Source organism: Echinops telfairi, unplaced genomic scaffold (assembly GCF_000313985.2).
Source record: "Echinops telfairi isolate 266 unplaced genomic scaffold, ASM31398v2 ScPeMD7_4048;HRSCAF=4782, whole genome shotgun sequence".
NCBI classification, from domain to species: Eukaryota; Metazoa; Chordata; class Mammalia; order Afrosoricida; family Tenrecidae; genus Echinops; species Echinops telfairi.
Window position 1 is genome coordinate 1091690 of NW_022107947.1, and position 11317 is coordinate 1103006.

Here is an 11317-nt window from a genome sequence, read left to right on the forward strand (position 1 = left end):
GAGCGGCCCACTTGGGGGCCGTTCTTGGTTCCCAGGGCGTGTAAAAGTTAGGTCCACACTACCGCCATCCTGAGTCTGCCCCGCTGTGGAGCAAAGGCTTGCAGTGCTCTGAGAGTTGACCGGTATGTGGCACAGAGACTCGGTGAGCATGTGCTGCCGAGCAGACGGCGCTGAGACTTGCTTCGTGAGCCAGGCGGCACAGAGCTTCAAGTTCAAAACAAAGCTGCAGGAACTGTGGAGCACAAAAGGTGAAGGGCAGTCAAGCTGTAAAAACCCACTCCCTTCACCGCCACCCCCGCTATGTCCAGTCAAACTTGACCCCCGGCAGCCCCAGAGGGAGCGTGTCTGAGACTCTCCATCGTCACACAGCAGACCTCCTCCTCCTCCTGCCGCAGAGCGGCTGGTGGCTTTGAATTGCGGCCCCAGGGGGAGCAGCCCACCCTGCTCGAGTGACTGTCGGCCTGGCGCGCAGCCGCTCCACCGGAGGACTTTGTGAGGTTGCCTTTACGATAGAGCAGCCTCTCTTCTGAGTAGCTCATTCCATGTCGGGGCACAATAGCACTTTGAATGAAAGGCTAAGCTGGCAGGGCCAACACACGAGCCCTTGTTAGAGGGAAGCTAACCCAGGCCAAGAAGGGTGTTTCCAGGCCTGGAAATCATTTGCATCTAGGGTCTTGACCCTGCCCAAATGCCTCCCTGTTTCTATCTGCTTCCAGTAATAGGTGAGCTGTGACCAAGGGCGGCGGCGGCAGGTAGACGATGGCCCAGGTGCTGTGATGGCAGAACCCCCTGCCATCAAGTGTGTTCTAACTCAGGGGACCTTAGAACACAGCTAACTAGCCCTTAGAGCAGTGCTTCTCAACCTTCCTGGTGCCGCAACCCTTTCATACAGTTCCTCATGTGGCGGTGACCCCCAACCATAAAATTATTTTCGTTGCTACTTCATCACTGTCATTTTGCTACTGTAATGAATCGGGCGACCCCTGTGAAAGGGTCTTTTGACCCCCAAAGGGGTCGAAACAGGTTGAAAACCACTGCCTTACAACTTAAAGCAAGCCCATGGGAACTGAAGTCTAGTGGAAAAGAGGTGTGAGCCTTCTGAACCCCAAGCATCATAGATCAGGGAAAGGAAAAAGAGAGAGAAAGAATCACTTATCAATTATAAAATTAAGCATGTCGTGAATTCCAGGTGAGTGGTTGGGAGATGAGTAGGGTGGGGCCTGGGAAGTCTGAGTCTGCGGATTCCCCAGAGGACGTGCACTTAGAAATAGGTGTCCCAGACCCCACTCACAAGACCCAGTTGAACCAGCAAACACCTGCTCCCACCTGCTGGGATCCCTGTAGGGCAGCCATCATTGGCAGATGCTCTGGGTCCCTCTGCCAGTGGTCTAGTAACTGCAGGTGTTACTTTATGGCATTTCCAATTTTTTAAGCCCTGCCTTATTTTAAAAAGGATGGTGGCGCTGACCCCCTTCGTGGGTGGTGTTGACTGTCAGAGCCATTGTCCTGACCCAGGCGCAGGTCAGCCTCTGGAGGCTGGGGAAAGGGAGGGAAGTCGAGAAAGACCAGGAGTGAGCTGCGTAGTTCCTGGGCTTCTGTGATAGGCCGGGATCAGAAGTTGAAGGGAGCCGGCTCGCTGAGGCCACACTGGGACTTCCATCCTGGCCCCCACTGACTGGCTGTGTGGCTGAGCATGCCTCAGTATTCTGATCCGAGGTCCCTCCCTCTTGCCTTTATTCTTTTTTTTTTTTAAGGAAGAGCTAAGTCAGTGGTTCCCACAGGATCTGCCAGCTTCCCTGTGGGGATGCGGGAACAGGCTGCTTATTTATAGTGCAGCCGACTCCTGCCTTGCCCTCAGACCTGGAGGCCCACACCGAGGGAGGGGCCTGAGCATTAGTGTCTGTAACAAGCAGCTCCTAGCTGATTGCGACACAGCCTATGGGAGTGATGCTTAGAGACCCCTCCGCTCTCTGGGTGTCCATCCGGCCGCTGTGTCACAGATCCAAGAAGCAGCTCCCCATTTGGATGCGGTGCTTGTGTGCTCTGTTCCAGGCCCAGCTGACGGGGTGCTTCTATAGGGCGAAGCTCCAAGGTGGGTCACATGGCATGGAAAGGGGTCAGTGGCATTTGTAAATCAGTGTTGATGAGGGTGGGGTGCACTAGAAGGCATGGGTGCAGAGGCAGGAAGAGAAGGGGTGTGCGTGCTGTCAGCCCCAGCTGTGTGGTGACCCGGAGAGGTAGAGCAGACTTGCATCTAAAGAATGTTTTCTCTGAGGCGGAAACGCCTCTCGGCGTGGGTACAAAGTCCTCCAGGTTTGCACCCATCGCTGAAGGAGAGCCGAGTGGCTGCCGAAATGTTTCAAAAATATTGACATTCTCAGTGAGCCACAGCATGTGTAACCAGAATATTTGCCTTCATCATTTCTCAGAAGGAAGGGGGGGGGGAATCAAAAGACAAATAGTAGGAGCGCCTGATTTAGACACTCTATCGAGTGTTGTGTTTTATAGGGGGGGGGGGCTTGTTTTCCCTCTGTTTATAAAAAGATTATCATTTTACCAGAAATTTTAAGAAACGTGATGAAATGTGACTCCCAAATCATATTTGCTATCCTTATGTTAAGTCCTTTCCGTTTTACAAGGAGAGAGAGCCCGCGCTAATGTTGGAAAGCTACGTGTAAATGTGTTCGTCTATGGCTTCCGCCCTCCTCAGAAACACGGACAGAGGTGCTACCTGCCTCGCAGGCCGCGCCAGCTGTGCAGACCCCGGTGACGGGGGACCTGGAGACCCTCCTCAGATGCATTTCCTTTTGACACTTCCTCCCATGTCCTTCCCCACGCCAGCAGTGCCTACATAGTTACTTTTCCCCCGTAATTCCTTTTTGTCACGATGAAAGTGTACTTGAATGTTGACTCTACAGAGTCTCTCCCCGCTGTTGGGGATGCCCTAATCTCCTGCGTTCCCCTAGATAAAACAGGCAGTGAAAAAGTTAACAAATCAAGCCGTGCTCCGAGCTGAAGGTGCTCACGGTCCTTTGATTGGCGGACATAAGTACACAATCTCCGCCTCTCCCTCCCTCACTTCCTGCGCATTTCCAAACTGCGCGCCTTCGCTTCATGGGCCACGAAAGCTGCTTTTGTTTAGATTAAGCTGGTGCCCCTCACTTGATGTACTAGGCGTGTACTGAGCCCGTATTGCAGGGAACTGTGCTTCCTTAGGAAGCTTACTTAAAGTTTCGTCGGAAAGACAGGAGTGTGTGTAACGAAGGGGCATACATCCCTGAGGATGTACCACAATGTTTAGGAAACTCCCAAGTGTCCGTCTGTAAAGCTCCAGTGCCCCTTGGTAAACATACATGCAAAATGGATGAGGATGAGGAAATGGTAACTGATTAGTAAATTCCGTCTCTCCATGTCCGTGAATGTTTAGATGGCCCCCAACCCAGTGTATATACTGGGCTGTCCCACCTGGCATTCATTCACTGCCTCCCTGGGAAGGGGTCCTCTTATTTCAGAGGGAGATATCGTATCGTAAAACGGTATCTGTACTGGCTTTCTCCTTCAGAGTCTGATACCTGTAGCACCCTTGACTTGTAAGACATTACATTGGGCTTATGTCAGAAACACTTGGGAAATTTCTCTTGGCTCTGTTCCTGGGGGACCCATTATTCTAACCGAGCTCCTGGGGCAGACAAATGGGGGAGCTCTAGTGAACTTTTTTGTGTGTCTGGAGTGGGGGGGGGGGCTGTTTTTAGAGCCATGGGTCACCGTATTTTAGTTCTTTTATGAGGCGTCTTTGAGAGCGTGGCCGGGAGAAAGGCGTTGGAGACGGCTCAGCCCCTGCCGTTGCCCAAGTGGCTGAGCCCCGGTAAGTCTTGTGGTCTCTGCCCCCACCCCAGGCCACCGTGAGTGGGGGGACTGTAACAAAGCGCCCCTCTCACAGGTTAAGTCAGTGTGGAAACCTCAAAGGGGCCGAGGGGGAGAGCATTGGCTAATTAGCATGGTCCATCTGCCCAGTGAGAATTAGGGGGGGGATGTGCACCCCATGCATCCGTGAGTGAGTGTCCACAACGCCAAGGCTGACAGGGCTTGCAGAGCAAGCAGGGCACGAGTTCAGCCCAAGGCCCGGCTTCCTGTCCGAAGTCAGCACTGTGGTCTCAGCCACTTCCTAAGGGCGCCTCCCGCCCTTTCTCCCGAGCTCTGAACCGCCTTTCACCCTCTGCCTAGGCGGAAGCCGACGTCGCGTCTCTGAACAGACGCATCCAGCTGGTGGAGGAGGAGCTGGACCGCGCCCAGGAGCGCCTGGCGACGGCTCTGCAGAAGCTTGAGGAGGCCGAGAAGGCCGCCGATGAGAGTGAGAGGTGAGGAGGCAGCATCAGCACATCTGGTGGCCGCAGCCTTTCTCCTGGTGGGTCAGGCGGCCTTCTCTGACCTGCGGGTCTTAGACGCGCACAGTCCGGTAGCCCTGGTGGTTTTGCCTGCTTGTCATGACAGGCACCTCTACTGTGTGCAAAGCTCTGCTCTAAGCCCCAGGGTGACACAGAAGAAAATGACCCTGTTCCTACCCTCAAAGAACTCTGAAGTAACATTGAAAATGAAAAATATATATCTCAAATATATTCATGGGTTTTGAATAAGTTTTAAATTATTGTGAGCTACAGGATTGGCTCTAACGTCACAAGTGTGCTGACCCCTGGTCTAGTGCTTCATCTAAAATTAAGTGATTTACTTATCTTACTGCCCGCTTACATTTTGGTTAAAAAAACAAACCATTTTAACGTGACTCGGTAGTGCACACATATACCTCACAGGTCAAACAGCAATTGCTAAGACATCCGACCCACGTAGGAAGGCTGCCGTTCACACATTAGCTTAGATGCCGCTGTCAGGCCTGTCTCCAGCTTCTGTGTTAAAAAAGAGTTCCCGTGAAGGCAAAGCTCATAGTTTCTTGTCTGCAGCATTAGGTTGAACCCTACGAAATTGCCATCTTTACAGATCTGAACAGGTCGAATGCCCGCTGCTTCCTAGAGCTAGCTAACGGGTTGGGCTGCAGGACAAGAGGCATGCAAAGGAGATTTGCCTTGGTTCTAACCCGTGTCCAGCTGACGCTCGCCACCAGGAAAGGGTGGAACTCCCAGGGTGCTCACTTAGCTGAGCAGAGCAGGTTGGCTTCCTATGTTACTGAACACTGGGTACCCGGACAGTTTCACCACCCCCCAAGCAGATTCCGTTCACAGCGAACAGAGAGATGGGTATGTGTTTCCCACCCTTAGCTCTGGAAAGGCTCGCTCCGAGGAGGTTTGGGAAAGCGGAGTAGCTCTGTGCCCTGGTCTGGTCTGCCGGAGCCCACAGGTGCCACGTGCGTGTGTTCGGGGAGTGTGGTCAGCTCTGAATCTTGGGCGTTTCCTGCTTGTCCTTTCCAGGGGCATGAAAGTCATTGAGAGCCGAGCCCAAAAGGATGAGGAAAAAATGGAAATTCAGGAGATCCAACTTAAAGAGGCCAAGCACATCGCTGAAGATGCCGACCGCAAGTATGAAGAGGTCCGTGCCTGGGGCCCAGCACCTGGTGGCCACCCCAGCAGTGGCCTGGGGGCAGCCAGAGAGCAGGGGCCCGCCTCCCATAGTCGTGAGAAGCCGTCTGCTTCCATGACAGGAATGAGTGGTTTTGAGAACCGGAGCTCCCCTTCCTCCGGGAAATGGTTTTGATGTGATCCTCCTGCGGGAGATCTCACGGTGATCATGAAGCTAACGTGTAGCACTGGGAAAGACCAAAGCTGGGTTTTTCCCAAAGAAGGCAGGGCAAGAAGCCTGTGCCAGGAGAAGGGAGACTGAGGCTCTGGCTGAGGTGCAGAGGGTGGGTGACTCAGCAGTTGCTGGGTAGATTCCAGGAGGCGCTCCTCCATGTGTCCCCCTCGCCTTCAGGGGCTCGAGAATCCTGTTAGCACCGATTGACGGGCAAGTGAGCTCCTGGCCCTGTCGCCGCCCAACAGCCTCCTCTGGGATCAGAGCCGATGTAAATGTGGCTTTCCCATCATGCGCCCTGTTATCCCACCATCATTACCTCCAGGTTACGACAGGCCCACTTACTTTGAACTGCCTCAGGGGTCCCTTCTTTTCCTGGGGGTCCCCCACCCCAGAACACAAGCCCCCTGGTTCGTCATCAGCTCCTCTCCTGCTCGTTCTGCCTTCTGCTCTGTCATCGTCTGAGCCTCCTGCCCACACTAAGGGGGCTTGGTGAGCCGAGCGCAGAATCGATGGGGTTTATCTGCGGGTGATGCTCCGGAGCTTCTCGCTGCCCCCACCCTTTCGGCTCCGCGTGTTCCACGTCTGCTCCCACTGCTATTTTGGAGCGTGTGGATTCCACCTCTTCCTGTCCTTCCACACTTGGGTCTGGCTGCTGTATAATTATACAGACGTGACCGGGGTCGGTTGGACTGAAAGTCGAGACTGCCCAGTCATGACTGACCATTCTGGGTCTTTCTGGGAGGAAACGTCTGGTTTCCTTTCTACTGGCAGCTCCTGATGTGGGGCCGGGTTGAAGGGAGCTGCATTGCCCTGGTAGACAAAAACCTAGGGGTTGAAGGGACCTCAGTCCCCCGACCACCACCACCACTCCCAAAGCTTACCAGCCCCATGGCTTTGTGTTTGCCGTGCTGCAGGTGGCCCGTAAGCTGGTCATCATTGAAAGTGACCTGGAACGTGCGGAGGAGCGGGCCGAGCTCTCGGAGGGGTAAGCAGGCTGGGGGGGCTCGAGCAGTGAGTAAACAGCATGACCTTCTGGCAGCTGCACATTCACCTGTTTCAGCTCCGGGCTCCTAATGTGCTCCTGGGACTGGGGCGAGCCGAGAGTCTGCCGGAGGGCTTCTGCGTGGGGTGTCTGTGTGCGAATGCGTGTGTCCCCCGCATGCCTTACCTGCACACTGATTTTGTGAATGGCCTTGTGCATTTCCTGTGTCCACTAACAGCCAAGTTCGACAGCTGGAAGAACAATTAAGAATAATGGATCAGACCTTGAAAGCATTAATGGCAGCAGAGGATAAGGTACTGACAGCTCACGTGTGGTTCCTCAGGTTTAACCGCAACCCAGGCGCCTTCAGCTTCCAGTGTCTGCTGGTCTGTTGGGTGCATCGGCTGCACTCTGCTTACCTCCCTGCTCTCATATCTCTTGCTTAACGCTTTCTGTGGCCCTTCACACTCTTGGTGCTTTGTTTATTCCGTCCTTCAAAGAAGCCAAATGATCACACTTCAGAGTTGCCGGATTCCATCACCCTGCCTTTCTGCTGTTGCAGGGTCGTGGGGGGACAGTGTCCGTCGAAATCGAGCATGTCCGTTGCTGGTGATTTGGCTCCTTTAAGGCAGCCCTTGGTCTCTAGGACTGGATGTTCATTTTTTCCCACCCCTCTCCTTTTTCTCTCCTCCTTCCTCTGGCTTGTCTCCCACCCTCTGTGCCTCTGGTCGAAAACATTAGCAAATGTGCCGAGCTTGAAGAAGAATTGAAAACTGTGACGAACAACTTGAAGTCACTGGAGGCTCAGGCTGAGAAGGTAGGCGAGGAGCATGGCGTGGGGGACAGACACCCAAAGAGGAAAGCTGCCGTCTTTTACACGCGCCTCAGAAGTGACCAGCTGTCCTCTCCTAAGGCCTTGCTGGTGGAGGCAGCAGTCTCGTAGGCATTTTGGCCAATGGCAATGCTTGGAGGCAGCTTGCGCATGGTTGTTAGAAAAGAGGTTCTTTTTTTTTCTTCTTCTTCTTTTTTTCAGTTTCTCAATAATGTATTTTATGTTGCCTGTGTGAGTCATCTGCAACAATTTAATTTAGACCAAGTGCCAAATGGAGACATTATCTTGTCCGTCTCCCGTGTAAAACAATAGGCAAGGAAACAGAATGTGCTCTAGCGAGCCATTTAATATCAGAGGCTCCGTTACCTCCGGAGAGATCTTTAACAGGCGCTGGCTGGGCTGGCACTGCTGTCTGTAGATGAGCAGACGGGCGGGTCGGTGGGCGGCAGCCTGACGTCTGGGGTGCCTCTTCTATTTCCAGTACTCGCAGAAGGAAGACAAGTATGAGGAGGAGATCAAGGTCCTTTCCGACAAGCTGAAGGAGGTAACGTGAAGAGCCCTTTGGGAGATGGCGTCCGCTGAGGCGCAAATGAGTTTGTTGGGTGGAGGTGGGCAGGCCTTTGCTTTTTCAAGTTTCCACAATCCAAGTCAGGAACATCCGCAGGTTGCCCCAGAGTTGAGGGCTTGCACACTAGCTGGTGGCCCTCGCAGACTTCCTTTACAAGCACTAAGCTTGATTTTGGTTCTTGAGTTTTCCTTCTACTTGTAACAAGCAACACACACCACCACCCCCCGCCAAGCCAGTTACTCTGGAGTTGGTTCTGACTCGGGTTGAGCCCACGTGTATCTCCGTAGAGCTGTGTTCCGCAGGGTTTTTAATGGCTGGGTTTTCAGAAGTAGACCACCAGGCCTTTCTTCCAAGGCACGTCTGATTAGACGTGGACTCTCAACCTTTCACTTGGCAGTCACCTCTGCACCACCACCCCAGGAACGACTCCTGTACTGTCAACACAAACTCACCCTCAGGAGTCAGTGTTGCCTCATAGTGACCCTATGGGACAGGCTAGAACTGCCCCTGTGTGTTTCTGAGACTGTGAGTCTTTAACAGGAGTAGAAAGCCTCATCTTGCTCCCAAGGAGCTGGCTGGTGGTTTTGAACTGCCAACCTTGCAGTTACCCACCAAACATGTAACTACTACACCACCAGGGCCCCTCAAAAAAAACCAACACTGTCATCGAGTCCCTGCTGCTTCGTATCGAGCCCTGTGGGTTTCCAAGGCCCAGTCTTTCTCCCACGGAGCTGCTCCTGGTCACACTGCCTGACCTTGCAGAGCCCATGAGTAACCACTACAGCACCAGGGCTCCCTCCAGGTTCCCTGTAACCCTGAAAATCCTAATTCTGACTCCACTCAATTGAATGGTTACAGGCTGAGACTCGGGCTGAGTTCGCCGAGAGGTCGGTCACCAAGCTGGAGAAGAGCATTGATGACTTAGAAGGTGAGCGCTTAGGTTTGATGTGCATCGACCCATCGGGCTGAATACTGACAGGCCTGACGACGTGGACTTTACGTCCCCACATGCCTCCCCCTCGTGGACTGCGTTGCTCTTGCACATTCTTCCTGCCTGTCCTCTGGAGTTTCCTTGCTCTTAGACCTGAGTCTGTGCTCCCTGGTGACTGGTCAGCCACCCCTCTAGCTCTAGCTCTTCTTGCTCCGGGGTGGCCTCACCTTTCTGTGTGAGCAAGGTGGTTGTAGGTGAGAGGGACCCTAATGTCAGGAGTGACATGGACTTGCTTTTAGACACAGCCCAGAGTTCCCCGGGTGTCCATTCAGAGTTACTGATGACCTCAGCCAAATGCTCTCCATCCTGAAAGCAGGCGGCGGGCCCAAGGCCATTGTGTTTTCTAATAGTGCTCATGCACGTGACCCTGAAGGCATGTCAGCTCTGTTGTGAGAGCACCCACTCTCTCCCAGAGACCCTTAGTGTTGAGCTCGGAGGCTTGTGAAGGGTCAGCCGTGAAAAAAAGGAGAGAGAAATAACTAGGAGAGCCACAGCACAGGTGGGAGGGGCTGTAGAAAGGACAGGAGGTTGGGGAAGCTTGATAATGGCCAACAGAGTAAAGAAGGGAGAGTGGCAGACGTTTGTAAGGCCGTCTGCCCAGATGCAGCAAGATCGGGCACTGTCAGCATCCTGTGCCAGAACGGAAGTGCGGACTTGCTGCAGCCAGGCCACAAAAGTGCGGCTCGCCGTGCTTCCCAGGCTCCTGGGCCAGTCCAGGGCGGCTTGGTTGAGAAGACCACGGGGGCTAGTTTCAGTGACACCAGGAAGTCGAATCCCAGTTACTTGTCCATTCAGGACTGTGTCATGGAGGTGGAGCCAAGTAAGGATGACAGGCCACTGTCACAGATTGTTCTTCCAAACTGTCACTGTGCACAGCCGCCCCGTAATGAATGCCGAGCTAAGTGAAAGCAGGGTATCCTACGCACCCTGTCGGGAGACTGCCTGACGTGGTTCCATTCAGGGTTGAGTGGCTTTCTCGTGTGCCTACCATATTTGTCATGATTTTCGTGTTGAGCCTTTCTCCTTTTATTTTCTAATGGGTTTTGTTCTTTTCTGTTTTGTTTTGTTTCCATTTGTTTTAAAAACAAAACGCACGCCTCCTGCATTGGCCACCTGCTGCGGCATCACCTCCTTCCTGCATTGCCCTTTTCTTGCCGCTGTGTTGGGATGGCATCGTGCCACCCTCCCTCACCCTTCATCTCTTGGTCACACTCTCCATGCCCTTGCGTCTCTGCCTCCCACTTCCTGGTCATAGACGAGCTGTATGCTCAGAAACTGAAGTACAAAGCCATCAGCGAGGAGCTGGACCACGCTCTCAACGACATGACTTCCATGTAAATGCTCATGCACCCGCTCGCTCACCCCCGTGCCCTGCTACTAACACATGAGCCTCACCGCTGCTCCTCCTCTGCCCCCATCGCCTCCATCATCTATACTCCTGTCTGTTCCTTCTCTTGCCCAAGCTGGCAGAGCCCCCTAGTGGGGAGGTCACCCTACTCACACAAAGACCAGGCAGGTGACTTCAGTCCAGACGGGTCATTTTCCAGTCAGTCTTTATTTTCCCATCTCTGAGCTGCACTGTGTCTGCCCGGCAGTGGCTTAGAATACAAATGACCTTTACCACGTCCTCTTGTTAGGAAATTGCCCTAGACTCGAATACAATTAGAAGGTTCCCCAACGGGGTCAGGAACTTCCCAAGAAATAGCAACATGGGTTTCCTGAGACTCCGTACCTACAAGATGGTCATTTTCAGAAAGAAAATTAAAGAAGTGCAAATGGCCAGAAACCCTAGGGCATCAGTCTACGGACGATTTGCTCAAACGGCAACCAGAATGACCCGCTTCTGCCTGGTGCTTGGTGCTATACAGAGCATCCGTCCCTCCCTTCCAAGGATTCCAGGGAGAAATGGCCCCTCTCCTGGGTAGCCAAGCTTTTAACGTTTCTGCGTGTGTGTAGTAGGAATAAACGCCCGCTGTCAACACGCACCACAAACCGTGACCGGGAGATGGGCCCTGGAGCAGAGCTGAGGCGTGGGCATTTGCGTGGGGCACGAAGGGTTGGGGTAGGCGGGTTTCCATGCACGCCTGGTTTGGTGCACGTCGTACTAACCAAATGTATGCGTAGAACTTGTCCTGCCGCTATACATTCTTCATCTGGAATGTGCCACGCAGGGCCAGTCCTCCTAACAGATTCACGCTGGCT

At 53.5% G+C, this 11317-nt stretch overlaps 1 protein-coding gene across 1 annotated transcript in view; it reads left to right on the forward strand.

Moving 5' to 3' along the window:
- Window positions 1–10485, forward strand: part of TPM1 (tropomyosin 1) — a 23900-nt gene extending 13415 nt beyond the window's left edge. The window contains exons 3-9 of the mRNA XM_045294951.1: window positions 4225–4358; window positions 5421–5538; window positions 6657–6727; window positions 7466–7541; window positions 8038–8100; window positions 8983–9052; window positions 10371–10485. Coding sequence (XP_045150886.1) covers window positions 4225–4358; window positions 5421–5538; window positions 6657–6727; window positions 7466–7541; window positions 8038–8100; window positions 8983–9052; window positions 10371–10453 — 615 coding nt within the window. The 3' untranslated portion in view covers window positions 10454–10485. The remainder of the gene's footprint in view (window positions 1–4224; window positions 4359–5420; window positions 5539–6656; window positions 6728–7465; window positions 7542–8037; window positions 8101–8982; window positions 9053–10370) is intronic.
- Window positions 10486–11317: the final 832 nt, after the last annotated feature.